Consider the following 24,102-nt stretch of genomic DNA (forward strand, 5'->3'; position numbering starts at 1 on the left):
GTGACGATGGGCTTGTGGAGTGGGGACGGTTCTCACATTCAGATGCTTTTCTGTAGGTCGAGGCTGAAGCCGTGAATCGTTCGATTACCATCGCCAACCAGACCAACTGCCCCCTGTACATCACCAAAGTGATGAGCAAGAGCGCGGCTGAAGTCATTGCCCAGGCCCGGAAAAAGGGTAGGTGCTGCTGGCTGCCTGACTACTGCCGGCTTTGGAAGCGAGCAGGGCTCCTTTTCCAGACCCTCATGCCAAGTGGTCCGCTTTCACCACGTGCCAGCATTAACCTAATTATTACTGAGCAAGGCAGGAGCTCCAGTTTCTCCCCTGCTCCGCCGCGCGGCCCTCAGTACCTGTTTAAAGCCGTGCACTGCACCAGTGGGTGGGCAGGCACACTTCCCCCTGCCACCCCCTCCTCTGGGAAGGTTGGATTAATTCGATGCAGTCTAGATAAACTAGGCACGTACACAGATGGCATCACTTTCCATCCGCAGCAGCAGCACCCTTCTGGGCAACTTTCTATTGCAAAATGTATTTCCCCTTGTGGCTGGTAGTGCTGTCCACTGGGTGAGAGAGCCTGGGGAGTGGGGGCGGGGGTGTTGCCCTGGACATGTCATGTCCAGGCCTCCTGGTGCCCAAGTCACTCCCTGTACATGATGTTGATATAGTCTGGGCTGAAGCTGGGAGGCCATCGAGAAAGTTATTGGAAACTAATTTACTAAGTGCAGCTTCCAGAGCTGTTCCGTGGGCACCTTATCCATTATGGATGCCGCCGAGCCCGGCTGTAACCTGCCCTTGGCAGCGAGTTTGGATACTCGCAACACGTGTTCCTGGCTTGGGAGGGTAGCTTCCCACACAGAGCCTGATCGCACGCAGTGGACACAGGTGGCTCTTGGCCTGACGTGAACATGACTATCATAAGAGGGTCCTTCCTCTCTCCCTGCTTCCTTCCTTCCTTCCTTCCTTCCTTCCTTCCTTCCTTCCTTCCTTCCTTCCTTCCTTCCTTCCTTCCTCCCATTATGTTCCCACCCTTTGCCTCTCTGGATCTCTCCAGTCCCGTATTTCTCCATTTCTTTTATTTCTTGTTCTGTTACTCTCTCCATCTTTGTGTCTCCATTTCTCTCTTGATTTCTGACCTGCTTTCCCCTGGTCTCGCATCTCTTCTTGGCCTCTCTTTCTCATTCTCCTTTTGCTTTACCACTCTCTCTCCATTCCTCTTTCTCTGTTAATAAGGGGCAGTCCGACCTTGAGGCTTGGTTTCTAGTTCTCTGTGGGATGGGATCTGCATGGATAAGGAGGACTAGGGTTTCTTCACTGATGGGTGACTTGGGGCAAGACTTAGATCAAACTGCTGAGTGACCATGGAGTCAGCTGGTCCCAAGAGAGGGCGGCTTGCAGAAGGCCCTCCCTGGAGCTCTCCTGGGCCCCTCAGGCTCCAGATCCTCTTCCTGCAGCTCATCCTCTCATGGCAGCTGGAAGGAATTGCCTTTTTGAAATAAAAGATTCACCTAAAATAACTTCGTCTGCTCAGAATGGGCTGTGAATTGTTTCTGGGAGACGTGGTAGATGGTGACTGTGAGCGACCCTCCCTCACCAGGGCCCTGTGTCACCCAGGCACCCGCTTCTAACACGCCGGCGCGTGTGGGAGTCAGCCTCAGCGCCCAGCGCGTCACAGCCACTGCTTCCCCGCGGGCACAGTGGGCACAGTGTCTGAAGGAGGAAGTGGTGGGCAGCCCATTTCATTTGTTTTAATAACCATCCTGTACTCAGATGACAATAAGAAACAAAAAGTTAAACATTTAATGTAATTTTAATATAATTAAACATTCAATTTAATATAATTTAACTACTGAGGCCTTGTTTTTGAACTCAGCCTGTGACTTGCACAGGAGGAGGGAGGAGGAGGGCCTCTCACCAGACCGGGTCTGGGCCAGCCCTGGCAGGTGCGCTGGGGACCCTTCTCCTTTCTGTGCCTTAGTTTCCCCACTTGAAGATGTGGAGCTGGAGAATGTTGTTACACAAACAGTCCTGTTCTAATGCGCTGAGACTCGGTGCCCGAGGTGTCTCTCCGTTGTCTTTATGACTTTGGTCCTGTGTGAGTATTAGGGTGTGAGGGTGAAGAAGGGGCTACGAAGTCCGGGAAAGCCTTTGCTTCAGAGGGACTGAGCCGCCAGGAACCCTCCAGTGCATCCCGTGCTTATGAGGAAGAATGGAAATCCTAGCTGGCTTTGCAGGCTCTTAAGACTCTTTCTGTCTTGTTGGGACTTTGTAACAACTTTGGGAGGTGGCCGGGCAGGGGTCGTACTTTGCTTTACTTGGCAGCCGAGTAGACTGACCCCCGAGGCTGGCGAGTGGTGGGATATCTGGCCTCAGGCCATGCATATCCATGTTTATATGGGACTCGATGCTTTGAGATTATTTTAGTATGGGAAATGTGGTGACCATCTTCTTGTCGGTATCTGTTGGGGTTCAGTTCCTCAACAAGCCTGGTAAAACTAAAGCCTGACACCCAGCACAGTCTGGGACAATATGGGCCGAGAAGAACAACAACATAAGGCTGTATAAGCATTCACACTTTGGGATCAACCTCCTGTGCTGACAGATGCCAGGCCCCTGTGCCCTCGCACGAGATGCTGGGCAGGGGAGGGGTCATCTCTAGGCCCCTGCAAGGGAGCGCAGGGAGAGTGACTTACCGCACAGCACGACAGTGATGCTCAAGTGAGACGCTGTTCATAAAGATGTGTATAACATGCATACCTGTTACTCACATGGTTGCTGAGTGAAGGGCTGGTCAGAGAAGCAAGGAAAGACGCCTGCTGACCTTCGCGAGGGTTTTCTACGAAGGATTCTTTTCTTCAGGTGGATTCTTCTGGCCCTGGAGGCAAGTGTGAGGCCAACTTCCGCTGCTCCATTTCTTCATCTATAAATTGGAGAGATTTTTCATTCATTCAAGAGCTTTTACTATGTACTTTCGTTGTTGTTGTTGTTAATCTTCACCTGAGGGTATTTTCTCCCCATTGCTTTTTAGAGAGAGTAGAAGGGAGGGGAAGAGACAAAGAGAGAGAAATATCGATGTGAGAGGGACACATTGATTGGTTGCCTCCTGCACATGCCCTGACCTGGGTAGGAGATCGAGCCTGCTACCGAGGTACATGCCCTTGACCGGAATCAAACCCAAGACCCTTCAGTCCGAGGGCTGATGCTCTAATCACCAAGCAAAGCTGGCTAGGGCTACTATTTCCTTTTCCTGTGTGATACTTCAGGCCTTTGTGCTGTGGTCGAATGGTCCTAGCCCTCCGCTCCTTCACCAGCAGGGCGGGGACACAGGCAGAAAGTCACAATGGCAGGTGGTCAGTGCTGCCAAAGAGGTGCAGCCATGTGTGGTCAGAGCGCAGAGGAAGGCGCTGATGTTGACAGACACGCACTACCTGTCTCAGGCCGCAGGGGAGGACTCGCCATGTCTCTGCAGATGGGCGCTACTGGAAAATCCTAACCCTACACCTTCTTCTCTGATTGGCTCCCATGTGCTGGTCCTACATCTAAAATGGGGAGTTTGGGGAAGCAAGGATATGAGGAAAAACATAAATGAACACTATTTTCACATGCCCGCCTGACCCACCACGACCACACTGTTCCCCAGAGGCAGCCTTGCACCTGCTCCTCCCTCCCCTGTGCCGTCCACTGGGACAGCCAGGACCAGGCCGCCCTGAGCAATTTTTACTCTTCAAAAGCACTTAGACATTGGTCGATTTAATAGGCTCCTAGCATGAAAGAGAAACTGAAATGTGGAAGTGAGTATCGTGCTCCCCAGCTCATTCATCCTATGAGAAACCGAACCCGGATTGGGACTCCGGGCCAGCCCCCTCTCCACTGAGGGCCCCTCTGGGACTGCTCTGCAGTGGCTCCCTCAGGCTGCATTTTGTCCACGTGTGACATCCAGTGTGGCCGCGATGCCTCCCGCGTGTGGATGACAGTGTGTGGGCAGTGAGTGCCCGACCTTAGCCAGCAGACAACCTTCTCCAGCCTCCTCCTTACCATCCCCACCACCCAGATGCAGAAATGCTCAAAACATCTGGTGGTTGCTGAGGGACATTAAACCCTGGGAACCCAAACCGAGACAAGGCTTCCTTTGCCCTGCGGGTCAATAGGAATGACGCAGGCACAATGAGAAGCATGTGGTCATGGATGGAGCCGGGAGGACCACCCCAACTTGGGGATGGATCCTTAGTGTCATGCTAATCACAGCCTGGCAATCTTGGACCCAAAGAGTGGCACATGACTTGGCTTGTGCATTCCATAGAAATCTGTTAGCCAGGGCTCTTCAGAGAAACAGGAAGGAGGGAGGGAGGAAGGGAAGGAGAGAGAGAGAGAGATCTTAAGGAATCTCCCGCAGTTGTAGGCACTGGCAAGTATGAAATTTGCAGGCTGGCCTGGGGGCTTGGAGACTCAGGGAAGACTTGATGTTGCAGCTGGAGCCCCAAGGTTGTCTGGAGGCAAACATTCCTTCCCAGACAAAGCCCTCACTTAGCAGCAGACACAGACCTTGGGAATGCAGTTTGCACTGTAATGCAGCCACTGCAGGATGGGAGTCTGTGCAGGTTCCAGCGTCTGAGGCCGGAGGCTGCTGCAGATGAGCATCGCCCTCAGGGCAGGCAGAAACCCCGGTCACAGATGCTGCACTTGGGCTGTGAGCTTGCATCCCCGAGCCCCTCCTTTCTTTACCACGTGGTCTAGCACGATTACTCCATTTGACAGAAATGTCCTAAGGTATTGAACACTGGGTCAACCCAAACGTTGCTTCCTAGAATAAATCGTAAGTGTGTCTGTGGTGGGGATATTTTGCACATCCCTGTTGTCCTCTTTCCTAGTGGAAATGAGTCATTAGTGCCCTTAAAACAAATCAGATTAGAGGGGCGATTCCAAAACCCCAGACTCATTCAGGGAACTTTGATTCTCTTCCTCTGGAACCACTCTGGTTACCAGAATCTGATGGGATTACTCATGGGTAGGCCCGGCTGTTGGCTCCTGGCTCTGACAAGAGAGAGAGAGAGAGAGACAGAGACAGAGACAGAGACAGAGAGACAGAGAGACCCAGTCAGTGTTTCACTGTGCTTTTGTGGTTGTGTGTTGAAATACATGTACTCAGTCTTCCATTGTTTTTGCTCTGGGTTTGCCCTGCTTCTTGTCCATGGGGGCGCTGTCACAGCCTAGCCTCCCATTTACTCTGCATGAATGCTCTCAGGCCCCAGCCCCTTGTGAATCAGCACCAGCCGCGGGCCCTGCAGTTCCGGGCTGACCTGGGGAGCCTGCCAGCTGCTGGCTCAGGGTCCCGTCCATCCTTCAGTTTGGACTTTCCCTGGAGAAGGACATCGGAAGGTCTGACCTCCGCCAAGAAGGCCTCAGCAGTGTGTGGAGGAGTGCGGATCGGCCAATTGAGCCCATCGTGGTTTATTCTGATTAGTGGTGATTGTTTCTGGCAGGCAGCTCAGTGGTGTCTGTGGCCTGAGGGTCAGAAGCTCCCACACGGCTCGCTCAGGTACAGTGCATCAAACGGGGGCGCGCCCTGGTGCTGGGAGCAGCCCCCAGCCCCCAGCATGGCCCACACGCCTCCTGGGGTGGGGGTCTCCCACAGGCTGGGTTAACTCCTGCCCTGCCCTGCCCTTAGGGGCTGAAGAAAAGGAATAAACCAAAAGACTGCAGCATCTTAGGATCCTTGGAATCTGAACAGGAAGGACAAAGCAGAAATGAACCTCAAGCTGCCTTTCTCCTTCTCTAAGTGCCCCCGTCTCAGCTTGGCCCCAGCCCAGGAGCCCTGGCTCAGCCTGGGCCTCAGGCAGGGCTGCTCAGCAGTGGCCTTGGACTCTGACCCACTTCTGGGTTTTCCAGAGGTTGAAGGCTGAGTTCATTCTTTCATGGTGAGTGCATGTTCTGTGCACCAGCCCCGTGCCGCCAGCAGTTGTATGTCACAGACTGAGATGAGGGCCGCAGTCAAGGGCACGCATGTGAGGGGGATTCAGGATGCGTTCAGGACCCAACCGCTCCTTGCACTCAGGTTTCCAAAGCAGGACTGCAGGGCAGATTCAGGCCGAGGACGAGCAGGAGCAAGTTACGGGAAAATCAGGGAACTTTATGGTGGTCCAGGATTTTTTTCTCCAGGTGGTTCTGCTCTCTTGAAACTTTTTCATGTCAACAAAACTCAGACACGTTAGGGTGTGAGTCCTTTGTTTTCCTGATGCCTGTGCCAGCCTCTGCCTTGTGCTATGGCAATAGCCAGCAGGGCTCCAGGCCTGGCTTCGTGGAGCCGGGAGGGGAAGAGCCCGACCGGAGGTCCCGAGAACCCGGTGGCTGGGTCCTGCTCAGCCGTTTGCATCTCATAAATGGACTTGGTGGCAGCCAGGGCCTTCGCGGTGTGCGGAGTTTTTCTACTTTGGAATGAGCTGGAGCTGTTTACATCCAGCTGGCTCCTCAGACCGAATTCTGCCTGAGAGGCTTTGAGAAGGTCCGGCACCCAGGAGACCTGCCAGGGGATTCTGAGCGTTGGCTCCGGGGCTTCCTTCTGGGTGAGGCTTCCCGGGTGTGGAGCCCTCCCTCCTGCTTCAGGATTGTTACCGATTTCCCCTAGAGAGCTGCCCGCCGTGGCCTCTGACGCCGCTGGCTGAACAGGGACTCCTTTATGAAATTCCTGAGGCTGGAGGGCACAGCTGGGAGGAGTCAGCTCAGAGTGGCCGCTGCGGCATAGAGGGCATGTGGTTTAGTTATCCGGAGGTAAGGCCTTGGGAAGGCTGTGGAGAGGAAGGAGACACATTCCTGACTGAGAAGTGTTTGGCCCTGAGGACCCTGTGTTTGGGGAATGAGGAAGGGCTGGAAGGACCGCTGTGGGGGTGGGGTAGCCCTGTGGCAGGAGGAGGTGAGGAGAGGGGATTCCTGGAGGTGGGAAGGCTGGCCTGGCATCAAATTTCAGCTCCGATGCCTTTCATTAGTAAAAGATCACCCTAACACACACTGAGTTCAGCCTCCTATGTGCAGGCAGAGTTGTGTTCGTTATCTCCATCTAGGGAGAATCCAAAAATTCAAAATGGGTGGTTATTGGAGTACTGGAGTGGAGACTGGATTGAGTTTCCGATGACGTGAATGGGGAGATAAGCTTTGTTAGGCCGCCGGACAATGGCTTGCATCAGATGTGGCAGCGAGGAGTTCGAGGAGTTTGTTTTTGTGCTTGAAGGCAAATGCTCCTCGAAGGACTTCTTGAAGGGAGTGGCCTGGGAAGACAATCTTAGGGAGATCACTCCGGGAATGTCATGGAGAAGGGATGGAGAGCTGGGGAAGAAGGTTAGGAAAGCAAAAGTAAATCTAAACTCTGATCGGGAGGCTCTGCTGGAATGAGCTGGGGGAGAATGAGCTGAGGGATGGGACACGCAGTGGAGGAAAGGATGGGTCTCAGCCATTGAAGCATTGGCATTCTATGATGTAAATGATCCCCACCTGTCTGGCTTGCCCATGAATGGACAGAGAAGGACATGATTTGGGCATGGGGGAACTGACAGTCTTTCTTTACAGTGTATTTCGCAGTATGTACTGCAAAGTCCTTTGTTTCTCTTACAAAGCCAGCTGTGACTCGGGGTGCTAACGGCAGTTCCCTTCAGGTGGTACTCAGGGAGCCACACTGTCTCTTGGGCAGATCTGTGTTTGCTCTCAAATGCTTCAGCTCCTTGGTATAACATCTAATCCCCTCTCTCAGCTCATTAGCTAGAACTAGACACTGTGAGGGGGGCTGGGAAGTGTTGGGAGAGTAGGGGGAGTATTTGGTGAGCAGTAAGGTTAAGTTTGAGATGCTATGGATCACCCAAAAATAGGAGTCTAGACAGCACTTGGGCCTGGATGCTTGAATGCAGTCTGAGAGTGTTAATGATTTGGGAATGAGCAGTGTAGGAGGTGGAACGTTTGGGATCACCTATGGAGTGTGTTGAGTTAGAAGAGCAAGGTCCCAAGGTGAACTCTGAGGGAACACACATTGAGGTGGTGCCTTTGGTGGATGAGGTATTTGGCCTCAGGTATCTGTGTCCTCACCTGTGAGATGCGGCTGGCACCTTCTCGGAAGGGATGGTGAGAGTCCTTGACATGCTGCTGGGCAGGTGGCTACTCCCAACAAGGCTGGTTTCCTTTCTCCCTCATTGCATGGTATTCAGCTTTGTTCTCTTTGTCAGGAACCGTGGTGTACGGCGAGCCCGTCACCGCCAGCCTGGGAACTGATGGCTCCCACTACTGGAGCAAGAACTGGGCCAAGGCCGCTGCTTTTGTCACCTCCCCACCCCTGAGCCCCGACCCGACCACTCCGGACTTTCTGAACTCCTTGCTGTCCTGGTGAGTCTTGGCGACTTGTTCACACTTTCCATTCTCAGTCTTCGCTCAGACCAACCTGACCTGGTGGGTTACAGCATGGTGGGCAAAAGAAGGCTTGCAGACAGACCCATGTTCTCCAAACTCAGTTGGCTAAACGGGAACTGGGGATTGTCACTTTGACACCATTCTGGGGAGGGGAATTCAGAATAAAAACGTGGGCCAACCGACAGGGGTGAATGCGATATCCAAAGGATTCCACTGTGGTGCGGTGACACCCTAAGATGCCTTACAAATAGGTGTCATCTGTTTCCCTTCCAGTGGAGATCTCCAGGTCACTGGCAGTGCCCATTGTACTTTCAACACTGCCCAGAAGGCGGTCGGAAAGGACAACTTCACCCTGATCCCCGAAGGCACCAATGGCACTGAGGAGCGGATGTCCGTCGTCTGGGATAAGGCTGTGGTAAGGAGCAGTGGCCTCCCTCCCGGGCTGGCCCCAGCTTTCTCCGGCCTCCTCATCTGAGGGCCATCGGTCTCATGTCAGCCTTGCAATGGCAGTTGAGAAAATTCTAGAAGCTGGTATTTGTATGACAATGTTTCTTAGGTTTGGGAATCCAAGATCTCTCCTTATATAGTTCATTTCCTTCTAAATATTTTATATACATTTTTTATCATTATCATTTGTGATCAGTGGAGACTAAAAAAAACAACACCCCACAGTCTTTAAAATGTGACTCTTTTGTGATTAGTCAGGAAAAAGCTTCCTTAGAGACCTGGTGACTTTCTCAGTTAACCTTCTATTCTTGGAAATGGACTCCATCTCCTTAAAAGTGTTTTTAGGGCTCTTTGGGCTCAGCATTTCTACCCATGACAACTACAGGCTGGTGGCGGGCCTGCTTTGAGCATACTCTGACATTTGAGCATACTCTTGGGACTTTTGCATTTTCAGTGCTTTAAAACATAACAACAGCACAGGTTTTGTTTCCTAACGAATTTTTTAAATTATGCAAACAATATATCCTTGTTCCAGAAAGAATGGAAGTGAATAAAAACTACTCATGACACCATCTTTCAGATTTAATGACAATTAATATGTTGGCCAAATGTCTTTCCATTTTTTGTCAGTGCAAGAGTGCACATGTGTGTATATGATATGTGTGTGTGTGAGTGTGTAAACACCACGGCCTGTTTTATTAAGACAATACATCATGAAAAGTTCTCCACATTCTGAAATATACCTGAAAAACTTGTTTTTATTCTTTATGTTCTTTGAGCATTTATGTTGTTTCTGATTTTTTTTAATGCAGGAAAAGTTTATTTCTGTTTTGACAGTAGTTTGGTGGTAACTGCATAAGTGGTCTTGAAAGTGATTTTTAATTGCATGTTTATAAGTTGAGAAATTGGATATACACTTTAAGTGGAAATAGTTTGCTGCTGTGACTGAGAAGTTACACCTGCAGGGAAAATTTATTATTCTCATACAGAATCCAAAGAATTGAGTTAGGAAAGCCTCAGAGCACTTTTTTTTTTTAAAAAAATATGTTTTTATTGAATTTTTTAGAGAGAGAGGAGGGGAGAGGGATAAGAGAGATAGAAGCATCCATGAGAGAGAACCATCGATCGGCTGCCTCCTGCATGCCCCCTACTGGGGATCAAGCCTGCAACCTGGGCGTGTATCTTGACTGGGAATTGAACTAGTGACCTCTTGGTTCGTGGGTCAATGCTTAACCGCTGAGCCACATTGGCTGGGCTGTCATGTACTTTTATGTCTTACCATCACCAAGCAATATTTTCCTTATTGGTGATACATATGAACAGTGAAATCGAGTTGTACAATTGCATCTGGGTATGTCATTGAATTGTACCTTAACAAAACAACCACCTCCCACCCCACTGAAGAAATGGGCAGCCTCTCGGGCCGTCCACTGGACTGATCCAGTGCTCAGCTTCCCATAGGGAACCTGGTTTTGTTACTGGGATGACTATCCTTGGACACATCTTTTATTATGCTTCTGGGAGAAATTTCTAGAGGTGGCATTGCTGAGTCAAAGGATATGTATATTTTTTGGGCTTTTGTTATATATATTGCCAAAGTTACTTCCAGGAAGATTGCATCCATTTGTGTGCCACCAGCATTGTGTGACATCCCTCAGTCTCTTCCACCTGGTCCTCATTGGTGTTATAATCAAAACCCCCAAAATGTGGCTAATTTGATGGGTGAATTTTGTCTTTCATTCCATCCCTTCAGTTACTAATTGGAGTTAGTATGTTTTCATATGCTTATGGACCATTGATATTTTTCTCTTCCTCTTAATACCAGCTCATTTCCTTTGCCCAGTTTTCTACTACTTTAGGGTAGTTTTCTATGCAGGCACGTCCTCAAATTCTGCTTTTGAAAGGACATAGAGCACACGTGGTAGAGATGAGAAAGTGCAGGAAGGACATGAGGAAATGTCATTGGCTGCAGAAACCCAGACATGGGGCTGAGACCTCTAGATTGGCTAGACTAGAAGCCTAGGTCTGCGCCGTATCTTTGAAAAGGACAGCCACTCAAGTCTAATGATGTTTCCTCAAGAGGCGTTTGTATCCCCGTCAACTTTTTTTTTTAACTTTTCATTTTGAAATAATTATATTCAGAGGAAGTTGCAAAGAGAAGACAGAGAGGGCCTGTGTACCCTCCTCCCGTTTCCCCCGATAGCTGCATCTCACATAATTATAGTAAGATATCAAAGCCCAGCGATCAACGATGGTGCCGTGTGTGTGTGTGTGTGTGTGTGTGTGTGTGTGTGTGTGTCCTTTTGTCCTATGGAGATTCATGTGACCATCACTGCAAACAAGGTACAGATGTCCCCTGTCACCACAAGGAGCCCCTTCACTCTGCCCATGTATAGTCACACCCATCCCTACCCTCATCACTCCTATTCTGTTCTCCTTCTCTGTAACTTAGTTATTTTAAGAATGTGTATATAAATGAAATCATACTGTATGTGACCTTTTGAGATTGGTTGTTTCACTCAGCATAATGCCCTTAACATCCAAGTTGTCGTATGTATCAAAAGTGTGTTCACTTTTATTGCTGAGTCGCGGTCCACCCTTCAACCTCTTGACCTGTTTTTGGTGTGTGTGTGTCTGTGTGTGTGTGTGTGTGTGTGTGTGTGTATTCTACTCTGCAGGTCACTGGGAAGATGGATGAGAACCAGTTTGTGGCCGTGACCAGCACCAACGCAGCCAAAGTCTTCAACCTTTACCCCCGGAAAGGCCGCATTGCTGTGGGATCTGATGCTGACCTGGTCATCTGGGACCCCGACAGTGTTAAAACCATCTCTGCCAAGACCCACAACAGTGTAAGGCCTGTTCACTGTGTGCAACCAATCCAAACAGATCACAGTCACAGAAAGAGACAGAGGCATGGAGAGTCCCAGGAGAGAACTCACTGTGATAGGAATGAACGTTCCCTGGGATATATTATAATTTGCATTTTGTTGATAAAAAAATTTTTTTTTCTTTAGTGAGGTCAAAAAGACTGACGGTAAGTTACTCTTATCATTTTGGAGTACCACAGCCTCTCTTACAGATAGAGTCTCTACTTACAGACCTTCAGAGCCTCCAGTCATGCAGGACATTAGGAGCTTCTAGGAGTCAGACACCATTCCGTTTTTCTAGTTTGGTGCAGCACCTCCCATGGCGGCACTTGGTGCAGGGGACCTAAATAAACACTCCTGAGGTGCCCACTGGGCATGTCTATTCTTTTAAGCCATTGTTTTCTCATGTCAGTGTTGCCCTACAGAAACATAAATGACAGAGGCTCTTATTGTCCTCAAGGAACTAATTGACTTTGACTTCTTTCCAAATAGAAGAAATACTCCCTGCAGCCATTCTGATAAGATTTTAGAATCTGGACTTTGGGGTGTCACTTTTTTAATTTTTAAAATTCATTTATTGATGAGAGAGAGAGAGAGAGAGAGAGAGAGAGAGAGAGAGATTTGTTATTCCACTTATCTATGCATTCATTTGTTGATTCTTGTATGTGCCCTGACCGGGGATTGAATCTGCAACCTTGGCATATTGGGACAACGCTCTAACCAACTGAGCTACCCGGCCAAGGCCCTGGAGTGTCTCTTGTCTCTTAGTCCAGACTGCAGAGTTTGGCGGTGCCCTGACTTGTTAATGGGACCTTGGGCAAGCAACTCATGTCACGTCTCAAGCTCCTCCGTTGCGAGTGTGGGATTTAGATGAGGTCTCTGGATGTCCTGTGAGTCAGGTCAGGGGCCTTAGGCAGAGGTGTTAGATACCACTGGTTTTTTACAAAAAAAGTTTCGTGTGTATGTGTCTGTATAGATATATCGATGTATCTGTATAGATATAACATTGAAAGAGTATGGGCAAAGGGAGCTTTGGAAAAGAAATGGACACAGGACAGAAGTGTTTTGTCAGAAACTCATGAATCTGGAAGTGAATTAAAGTTCTGAATTGAAAGATGGCTCAGTAGGGAATCTGATTCTAGACTGCCCACCCCAGCTAGCCTGACTCATTTCCCAGGTACCACCACAGCTCAGGGGTGGGCGTCTGGCATTTCTCCAGGACAGCCCTGGCCCTTTGCTGCACCCCAGTCCTCTCCCATTTGAGCAGAGGGGTTTGAGGTGTGGTGCTCACTAGCCTCGACCGGCACCTGTGGGTGCTGGGATGGTGGGTGCCTTCCGGGAAGGCTGCTCCGCCCTTGGTATTTATTTGTAGTTGACTTTCATCCTCCTTTCTCACTGGCTGGCTTAGCTTTGCAGCATAGCTTCACAGCCACACCGACTTGTAACCTAATCACAACCTCTTGGGGTCCAGTGTGGCTTCTTTACAGGTAGCGGATCCTGCCCAGTGAACCCCCATATTCCTATGCAGTTAACATCATATTCCTTCCCATTTACTCTTTCATTTGGCCTTTTCAGTAAAGGGATGGTATTATTATCCCGATTGGGAAGATAAATAAACGGAGGCTCAGAGAGCTTAAGTCTAATGTTACATAGCTATTTTGCGGCAGAGCCAGAATTAGAACCCAGAATTGTCCAGCGCGCTTCCCTGCCAGACTGCGTATGCAGCCTCCGGGTTAGGGTTCAGTGCAGAAGAAGCTTCCCCTCCCTGCAGTCCTTCCCCAGAGGTGCTTCCTGCGAAGGCGGAGCTGAACTCATTATTTAAACTGCAGACGACCTTGCTAGGGAGCTTGCATTTGGCGCCCTTAACCTGGGTGAAGGAGCGATGATTTGAGAAGACAGGTTCTCCCTCCAGGCATTCCACCTGAACCTTTCGAGGGTGATAGCACTGCCCTGGCTTTACCGCCAGGCAACCTCATCTAAGACATGCTGACTTCCAGAAGTGCCTCTTTTTCATCCTCACTTGTTTTAAAGAGCCCACACTAAGCACGCCTGTGCAGCATCCGTCATTTGGGAGAATACAGACAGGAGGCTGTCCCATGTGACAGTGTTTCCTACCACAGCGCTGATTAGCGTTAATTTGGAGCATTTAGATAACTATTATTGACAGCCTGCTTGGATCTTCCAGGCATCCAGCCAGATGAGTAATTTAGGGGCCCCTGTGGATGGAGGTTAAACACATCTACACTGGGGAGAGATCAAGCCGGACCGCCTCATGGTTGACAGAGGGTGGGCTCTGAACACCCAGAGGACTGTGATCTGACCACTGACTTGTTGATTCTTTAGTCACTTAGGGTTGTGGGGCTGGTTCCTCCATCTTCTCAGAACGGGAGGTGGCCCAAAGCTCTTGCAGCGGGTTATGCTCAGTCTTCACATGCAGTTAAACTCGATACATGTGTCTTACGATGTCGGCGGCACTAAAGGGCCTGCGATCTTGTTGGGACAGAGCAATGAAAAACCAGACAGTGGATGAGGGAATGTTCTCTACATGCCAGCTTTGTGTCAGGGAGTATGCTAGCTGCTCTTGTTTTTCTATTTCTTGCGATCCTAGCACCATTCCTGCAAAGTGGGCCTTTTGTAGATGAGGAAGCTGTGGATCAGAGGAGTATAAGGGACTTGTCCTAAGTCACACAAGTGGCAAATAGCGGCCCGGGATGTGAACCCAAGGCAGATGGCACCGGGTCCAAGGTTGTCTCCATTGCTCCAGTAGGGCGCAGGGGAGTCTGTGAGAATATAGACAGTTAGCTGTGGAGTAACAAGACAGAGAGGGAGCTTGATCCAGCCCTTAAAGGATGTCACCCTTTCCAAGGCCATTTCAGAGCTGACAGAATCCTCTCAGGGATCTGCACACGTAGGATGCTTTTTGTGTTGCATTCGTCACCAAGCCTTTGAGAGTGGCAGGGCTGAGTGAGCTGCCCATGGTCACACAGCTTCTGCATCTCACCACATCTGAATGCCATCGGTGCTCAGATGTTCCATTAGTTTATGTGCCACCATCGGGGCACATCACAGTCAAGGTGAGGCAGACCCTATAAAAATACGCTGTGCCACCGAGGACCAGCTTGTGCTCAGCGTAGGGTAAGTGAGAGGGGCATCTGCCTCGCAGGATATGATGGCAAATGCCTGTGAGCCTTGACTTTGGCTTTGGGTACAGAGATGGCAAAATGCCTCCTCAGAGAGAATGACCCGAATGCCAGTACTTATGCAAGTTAGAGGTCTGAGTTCCTGCTGCCTGTAGGGTCCAGAAGAACCTGAAGCTGGGAATTTAATATCCAGTGGATTCCATGTGGTTGTCCTCTAGGCCAGAGGGAAAAGCAAACCCAGGTCCCCCTGGAAGCACTCGGTTCAGTCTCCACTGACAGCAACTGACTGTGCAGGTCCACCTGCTGTGAGACACATTCTGACTTCAGGGAAGAGTCTTGGGGACACACTTGGGTCCCTCCTCCAAGATGCTCTCTGCCTCGTTCCTTCGGTTGTTTCCACGTGAGTCCTCGGAGCCTCAGGGCAGTACTGACTCTCCGTCGTTGTCGTTGCTGTTCTCAGTCAGCACTGCTGCATTTTAAAAAAAATGTTTTTATTGATTTCAGAGAGGAATCCACCTGCTGTGAGACACATTCTGACTTCAGGGAAGAGTCTTAGAGTCGACGAAAGACTTGGGGACACACTTGGGTCCCTCCTCCGAGATGCTCTCTGCCTTGTTCCTTCGGTTGTTTCCACATGAGTCCTCGGAGCCTCAGAGCAGTACTGACTCTCCCTCATTGCTGTTCTCAGTCAGCACTGCTGCATTTAAAAAAAATGTTTTTATTGATTTCAGAGAGGAAGAGAGAGGGGGAGAGAGAGAGAGAGAGAGAGAGAGCGAGCGAAACATCACTGATGAGAGAGACTCATTGATCAGCTGCCTTCCACATACCCCCTACTACGGATTGAGCCAGCAACCTGGGCATGTGCCCTGATTGGGAATTGAACTATGACATCCTGGCTAATGAGTCAATGCTCAACCACTGAGCCACACTGGCTGGGCCAGCACCACTACATTTTGACACCGAATGTGAGCTAAGGAGCCAGCCGGGGCTTCTCCATGCTTATCAGCAGAGGTGCTGACCTGTAGCGGGACAGCTCATTCCCAGGCTAACTCCTTTAGTGCTGATAACCTGGTCTGGATTCTCCCAGAAGCCCAAGCGGCTTTGTATGGTTGGAGCTGCCTATTTATGCTCCATTCCTGGGCTCAGCGCAGGCATTGGTGCCTGTGACAGGGCAGGCAGAAAGGAGCAGGAGGCCTCCGGGAGTCGGGGTGGCCCTGGGTGAGCTGAAGCTGCGGGATAAGACTGACAGTTCCAGCATGTTTTCCAAGAGGGCACACAAATACGCCACTCTTTCACCCTGAAAAGCTTGGATTGCTGCACGAAGCTGCGGGATGAGACTGAAAGTGGAGTTTTTGTGGGGAGCACAGTGCCCCTGGTTCCTGTTGCCTTGCTTCCAGCATGTTTTCCAAGAGGGCACACAGACACGCCACTCTTTCACCCTGAAAAGCTTGGATTGCTGCATGTTTGGGAAATGAACTAAACCTCAAACATCTTATGAAGGCAAGCCCCTTAAATTACCCCAGTGCTTTCATTTAGGGACTGCAGCTTCACCACATCGCTAACAGTATGGAGAGCCAGGCTCACCAGCGGGAAACCCTAGCCCAGGATGGCCACTCCAAGGTTAACTTTAGAACTCAGTCACGGAAGGCCTCTGCTTTCAACCGGATTGGAGCTTCAGTTAGTGAGAACAACGGCGCTGCTAATGCGTGGAATCCTTCTCTTATGTTTTGTAGCATTTATAAGTCCTCATGCTTTTTTGGTGGGAAGAGATGATTCCATGTTCTAGGCAGAGAAATTAAGACTTGGAGATTAATGCCTGCTGGTGTGGTCCGCGGGGCAGGGACTCCAGCTCTGGGTCTTTCTTTTGTCCATGTGATGTGGGGCAGTGGGTGCCGCCCACCTGGTGAAATCTAGCCAGGGTGGCAGGCGTATCTAAGTGTCCTGTGCCCTCTTCCTGCAGGCTCTCGAGTACAACATCTTTGAAGGCATGGAGTGCCGTGGCTCTCCGCTGGTGGTCATCAGCCAGGGGAAGATTGTCCTGGAAGACGGCACCCTTCATGTCACCGAAGGCTCTGGGCGCTACATCCCCCGGAAGCCCTTCCCTGATTTTGTTTATAAGCGTATCAAGGCAAGGAGCAGGGTGAGTAGCTTGGAGCATATGATTGTTTTGTCATGGATTACATTCAGTTTCATAAACCCTTCTAAGCACTTTGAGTCAGAATATCAAGATGAGTACGAAGGATTCAGAGAAAAAGGAAACTTTTTTTAATTCCTGGACTTGAGAATACCAGCGGAGGAGTCAGCCGTGTCCACAGCCAGCCAGAATGAAGTGAGACTGACATGTGCTGTGATAGGGTTCCGGGGCAGGAGCCACTGCTGTGGAGTCAGGGGGGAAAGTGTCATGGCAAGAGGGCATTCTGAGTTGGGTCTTGGAGGTTAAGTGGGAGATTGGCAAGTCAAAGAAGGGAGACACGGGAATATGTAGAGAGAATGTTATGAGTACGGAAAACGTATGGTGTATTCAGGGCATGGAGAGTAGTCTACAGCACTGGGCAGGGAGGTGTCAGGCTGGGGTCAATGGAGTTGGAAGGGTATTAAAGGGAGAGTGAGATTGGAAAGAAAGTTTGGGCCAGGTCTTGACCATCAAAACAGATCCTTTCACAATATATTTGGAAATTCTATAGGTTTAAGTGGAAGTGTCTTGGGGAAAATGGTAAAAAATGTTAATTTTTATAGAGTAACCAGTTACCCATGACCCACCTAGGAGGATCACTAGCCTGGAGTCCTGGAGCTGCCCCATGCTGACATCTGTCCCTGCCCTGCCCTCCATAAGGAGCGCCCCCATCTCTAAATCTCACCGACCTCTGTTCTAGCCTCTCCTCTTCCACATCGGAGGGTGGCCAGGGAGGCATCCTCCGAATGCGGCCTGAATCGGGGGGCGGTGCCTGTGTTTTTCAGCTGGCGGAGCTGAGAGGGGTTCCCCGTGGCCTGTACGATGGGCCTGTGTGCGAGGTGTCTGTGACACCCAAGACAGTCACTCCAGCCTCGTCGGCTAAGACGTCTCCGGCCAAGCAGCAGGCCCCACCTGTCAGGAACCTGCACCAGTCTGGATTCAGCTTGTCTGGTATGGTTATGGTTTGGGAGGGCCCAGTTCTGCAGGGGGCTGGTGAGTCTGGAATCACTTTTGTAGAAGGAGAAGAAGCAGAAATGAATGGTATTCCCATTTTCCCCAAAGTGGGAAATACTGATATCACCAGAGATGTCATTCACAGCCAGTGGCCAGTGGGTTTCGGAGCCCTGACATCAGTTTGTGTCACATATAATGGCATGATGTGTACACTGTGTGCAATACCCAATATATTAATAGGACATTTTTTTCTCTGTATTATGGCCATCCTAGAAAAAGATGTGGTGGTATTTCAGGATTTCTCTTCTTCCCTAATATGCAGTACAATTGACTCTTGAACAATGGGTTTGAACTGTGCAGGTCCACTTATATGTGGATTTTTTCCAATAAATACAGTTCAACCAGATGTGGATCAAAAACAATATTTTTGCATTTGCAGATTCCCAGATAGAAATCTAAAATAGTGTTTTTGGTCCATGTTTGGTTGAATCTACAGATGCGAAGAGCCCATTGTAATTAAGTTTTGAGGGAGTCAGAATTATACACAGAGTTTTGACTGCACAGGTGGTTGGCGCTCCTGTCCCCTGCATTGTTTAAGGGTCAACTGTATATTGTATAGTTCAGCTTATGGAGTTTCAGCAGCTTAACTTCATAGTCCAGATGCTTGGTAGCTGTGCCTCAGTCTCCTCATCTACAGAATGGGTATAATAGTAGTAGCTACCGTATGGAGTTGTTGTGAGGATTAAATAAATTAATAAGAGCTCAGAATAGAGCCATTTGAGAATTGTTAGCTATTTGCTTGAATAAAATATGTGATATTAGGGATGATGAGAGGAAGGGGTCAAGATTTTAGAGCTTCTACACTTGAAATTTCCTTCCAGTCCTTCATTTGGCCCATAACTAGAACCCTTCCACTTTTCTAGCCTTCTGAACCACAAATATGTATCCAGATTTCTATGGTGTGTTAAACAGTTAATTAGATCCTTTTTTTTTTGGGGGGGGGGTCAGATATATTAGTTTTTAGAACATTGCCATATATGCCATATACAGATTACCCATTTTCGAAAGATTTAATAATAACGAACCTTAGTTTTGTCATAAATTAAAATGGGCTAATGGTGTTGTGCTGTCTTATGTCACCAGGCCATTAATATAAGGAACCATCATATTAGACAGTGAGGTGAGTAGTGTTAGGGGAACATAACGCCAGAGGGCTGTGCCTTCAGAAAAGCTGCACTCAAACTGACTACCAGAGTAGGGGCAGGATGAAACGAGTCAGGAGACAGCCTGGAATGGAGTGTTCCTTTATATGTAGCTTTACTTTTTCAAGTGATGGATCCAACTGGCTTCTGCAGGTACTGCTTTATACCGTCAGAGTCTTTGGCCACCTTAAGCCCATCACTTCTTGGTAGTTTAAACTTCCAGGGAGTGTTGAGAGGACAAAGAATGGGTCCGGCCCTTAGAGCAGGAACTCCTGTAACTCTGCTTTTGACCCTCACCCCTCTTTCCTCTCCAGGTGCTCAGATTGACGACAACATCCCCCGTCGCACCACCCAGCGCATCGTGGCGCCCCCTGGTGGCCGTGCCAACATCACCAGCCTGGGCTAGAGTTCCAGGGCCCATTCCACTGGGGGATAGGGGTTGGGGGATGGGACACCTGAGGACATTCTGAGACTTCCTTCCTTCCCTTTTTTTTTTTTTTTAAAGAGCCTGTGATAGTTACTGTGGGGCAGCCAGTTCACGGGGCTCCCTCTTGGGCCTCACACTCCGTCCCTCACCCGGAGTCACTGACTTTGCTCACCCACTTCTCTACACATCTACAAACATCACACCACGTCTACCCACCAGCCCCGTACAGGGGACTGCATCCAACACTCAGACATGCGAAACAGAGCAAATCACCATGAGGGTGTTTCTCATCTCCAACCTCTGTTGTATTTATCATCTTCCTTTTCATTGGGAGGGAAGATAAAGTGAATTGCCCAGAGCTGCCTTTTTCTTTTTAAATTAAAAAAAAAAAAGTTTTCGTTATGGGGCTGGGAAGGGGTGGGTGGGGGAGGGGGAGATTTTTTTTTAATACTAAATTAGAAAAGCCTAACAATACTAATACAAGGGGTTTGAACTGGACATCCTAATGATGCAATTGTGTAACCATCACGCTGATTCAGGGTGGTCGGCAAACTCGTCGTGTCCCTCCTGAGGTTCCAGAATGTCCACATCACCATTCTGTAGTCTTCTGGGCTGACTGCTTTTAGGGCAGGTTTTCTTTTTGGCTTAGATTTTGCTGCAGATTAAATCTTTTCCTCGGTTCACCTCTTCTCTCTCTCTCTCTCTCTCTCTCTCTCTCTCTCTAGTTTAGCATATTCTGGTTGGTTAGAAGGTCGTCATTACTCCAGCCCACAATTAAGGGAAGAGGATTACATAAGGGCACGAGTGCTGGGAAGTGAGGATTTAATTCGTTTCATGCCTCTCTCTTTCTTTGTGTTTCTTCCAGCCCTTGTCTCTGAGACACTGGTTTCTCGCCTTCCCCACTGCCTCTTCAAATGACCAGGTCTACCATTCTACTGTGGTCATAAGAACCTGCCTGGGAGGGTGTGAGCTTTGTCATCACAACCATAGTAATCTGCTGTCCTTGTCCCTGTAAGACTGGTGCTACCCACCCATCACCATGAGGATATGCATGTGGGTCTGAGACCCTCCCAGGTGCAGGGAAGGGCCGAGGTGCCCACCCTCACGGGCATACCTGGGCCCAGAATAGACCCTGAAGCAGTGCCGAGATGTGGCAGAAGTCGAGGCTACAGGACGTGCGAGTTTTTCCTCCAGGCAGTGCTACCTGGTTAGACATAATCAAATCTGTAAAGTGAGCCCCAAACCCGAGTGAGCCAACCGGTCCCTCAGGCCAACCACCAGCTCAGCATTGTTGAGCTAGTGGGAGTGGCCCCAAGAGCCTGCTGTTTCCTGGCTAAGTGTCTTGGGGTTCCTGAACACAATGGGGCTTCTCACTTTGGGGGAAAACCTTTTTTTCTTTTCCCATTATTTCAAAAGACATCATGCAATACAGGGAGGCCTTTTAAGCTCTGAAAATTCTTGGGAAATTGGCCTTAAAGCCCATTTTACTTTGCAAAAGGAAACATCTGTTTAGTGAGTGCGATGTCACATCAGAGCTGCTTGTGGAGAAACTTACACATCGAACATGAGGCCCGTAGAGACCGAAGGTGACCTGGGTCAGCATCTTCCCTCTCTGTCTCAGTGACCCTCTCACTCGCTGCCTTTGTGCCCGTCCCTGTCTTTGCTGATTTGTGTTGCATGTCCTTCCAAGCGTGTGTACAGGTTCTCCTAAGTGCGGTCTGTCTGCAGGCTTTCATAAAACCCAGCTGCTTTCACACACAAAAGTAGGTCATCCCGTCATTCCACTTGTCTCTCCACACATTTTGCCTTTGGGGTTATGGTTGGGGTGTATTTTTTATTACTGTTGTTGTTTATTTGTTATTTGAAAAGGAAATTGCACTTTTAAAGAATAATTGGTTAACTTAATATATTTGCTTTTTTTCTCACCTTCACTTAGAAGAAATTTGAACCAGTTGGAAAAAGTATTTTTTGTTTCAATTCTAAGAAACACTCGCAGCTCTTCAGTGTTCACTTGAGTCTTCCTGTCTTTCCTGTACCAGGTCCTGGTCATTTTGGTTCTTTGGATTGTTTCCTTAAAACCGCTTGAAACCTGGAGATTCCCGCAGGCTGTGTAAGCATGTGTACCTGTTGGCTTGCTTTGTGTGTCTGTTAGATGAATGTCATGTGTAAATGCTAACATAAATCGACAGTGTCTCAGATCTGAATAACTGCAGTGACTTGATGCTCTGAAACAGTGTAGGATTTCATAATAGATGGTTCTTAATCCTTGGAATTGTGATTGTGACCCATGAGGAGGAACTTTCAGTGCTAAAGCTCATCATCGTGTGTAGCCAGAAGAGTACCTTTTTTTTTGTAACCACTGTCTTAATGACAAAATAATTATGGTTAAAAAACAAACAAATAAGTCTCGTGTTTATTATTCCTTAAGAACTCTGTGTTATATTACTATGGAACGCCTAATAAAGCAAAATGTGGTTGTTTCACAGCTGTGTCTGTGTTGAGATGTTCAAGAGGCAGCTGCTTGGCCTGGCCTTCCCACACCACCTCCCTCCCGAAGCGTCCTGGGCCCTTTGACCTTGTTTTTGTGACTGTCCCCGTTCCAGAGTTGTCACTGCATGTCCAGGCCACTGAGGTCTGATTCCCAGCAGAGCTCTGCATGGCGGAGCTGAGGATCAAATTCATAGACTGTACTGGGGAGGCCACCAGGGCCCCGGAATCCAGCTACGGACCTACCATGGAACGTGGGAGTGGCTGGGGCCATGTCGGTTAGTGTGGGTGACCTCTGGGCTCCCTGGGACACCCTTGAGCTACATGGGGACGTGGAAGATGAGCGATTAATGTGTGCTGATTTGCATCAGTCCAGGAGCTTGCAGGAAACTCAGACATAAAGCATTTGTTTTTCTGTCCCCAAGCCAGTGCCGAGCATGCTCGCCCCCACAGCCCCGCTAACTGGTATTTTTGATTCTGAAAACACCGAGTGAAGAGGGTGAAGAGGGTGTGTGCTGGGGGCTCCCAGGCCATCGTAGGGCTGATGACATCTTTTTCTCTTCCTTTCTCTTTTTGTTTTCTATCCCCCCTGTCCAAACAGGATATCAGGTGGTTTACAAAAATATATACACTACACCAAGCTTTTGTAAACAGTACTTGAGCAAAGGGAAAATGAGAGCAGGAAAAATAAGATAAGGCCTGGGGTTAGCACAGCACGCCTGCCATGAGGTTGGGAAATCGTGAGGGAGCTCGGAACGTCCTAGCAACAAATCAAAACGGAGACATGGCCAGAGGCGATACAACATTTACAGTGACCAGAAGAGAAATGCATCCTTCAGAAGAAATAGAGACCCTGGTCCTCACCCTGAGGACAAGTGTGGGGACCCCAGGAGCCAGTGTGGCGTGTCTAGGGCTGGCTCTGACACTGCCTCCATGGTGTGCCCACGACTCAGCATTGGGATCCAGGAAATTAAAGTCTGTCCAAGAGCTGAGGTGGGGGGTGGGGAGGGGCCATAAAGGCTGGCTCTAACACTGTTGGGACTTGGGCCAAGTGTTAAACATCCCAGGCACGCAGCCCATCCTCCTGGTCCCACTGGCTTCCTCCCACACTCAGGGCTCATGCTTATGCCTGTGGACACCCCAGTTCACATCCCAAGTTTTTCCCCACCCCTAGCAGACACCCCGAGGCTGCCTGCAGCAGTGATGAGCTCCGCTCTGAAGGACAACCCAGCAGAGGCCAGAGTAGGCATGGGCCGCAGGCTTGGGTCCATTTGAGCAGGGAATTGTGGGAGGATGGCCAAGAGGCGGGTACTCTAAAGAGGGAACCCCATGGGTGCCATGTGGCTAAACAGTGGGCCAGGTATATAACTATTATTTTATCCAAGGAGATTGAAGAGCATCTAGAAAAGGTAAGTGGAATGCATATCCTCCAGCAATGTTTCGCCTTGCATTGCCTGGAGTTGGAAGTTACAGCCTCTGGCAATTTCTGTAGCACACATTCTGTAAGAAAAGGCAGAGCTTTCCTTTCCCATCAACTGAGATGGGGATAAGTTTTGTGCTACTGATTAGGTTTGTGTCATATTTACTCTGCAAGGTAGAGATGGTGTTATCTTCTCAGCTTAACTCCCTGCTTAAGTCCAAATTGGAAAGGGCAAGCCGAAAATCAGACATGGGGCCAAGCAGAGGAATGATGGGAAGCTGTTGGGAACAGTGTCTTACGTGTCTCTTTCTAAAATAGAAATAGATAGTTGACGGCAGTGATCACAGAACTATGAGAAATCAGAGATGATGTCGGCTGTTAATTAAAACAATCGGTTAAAGGCACATTGCTAATAGCTAACAATTATTATTACGTGCCAGGTACCACTTTAAGGGCATTCACATGTTAACTCAGTGAATCTTTGCAACAACCCAGAATAATTGTTGCCACGGTATAGAGGCACAGAGTTAACAACTGGCTCAGAACAGGCTTTGAAACCGATCCGTTGGGTGTATAGAGGCACAGAGTTAACTGGCTCAGAAC

At 49.2% G+C, this 24,102-nt stretch overlaps 1 protein-coding gene across 1 annotated transcript; it reads left to right on the plus strand.

The window, feature by feature from the left end:
• Positions 1 to 56: 56 nt before the first annotated feature.
• LOC102247039 (dihydropyrimidinase-related protein 2) lies at positions 57 to 19,950 on the plus strand (the record flags this gene model as incomplete). The annotated part of the gene is made up of 7 exons (XM_005862748.2): positions 57 to 177; positions 8,202 to 8,358; positions 8,656 to 8,797; positions 11,508 to 11,678; positions 16,797 to 16,976; positions 17,795 to 17,960; positions 19,480 to 19,950. Coding segments are annotated over 7 exons (1,029 nt in total), but the record flags the coding sequence as incomplete, so codon positions are not given.
• Positions 19,951 to 24,102: the final 4,152 nt, after the last annotated feature.

Source organism: Myotis brandtii, unplaced genomic scaffold (assembly GCF_000412655.1).
Source record: "Myotis brandtii unplaced genomic scaffold, ASM41265v1 scaffold1666, whole genome shotgun sequence".
Lineage (NCBI taxonomy): Eukaryota > Metazoa > Chordata > Mammalia > Chiroptera > Vespertilionidae > Myotis > Myotis brandtii.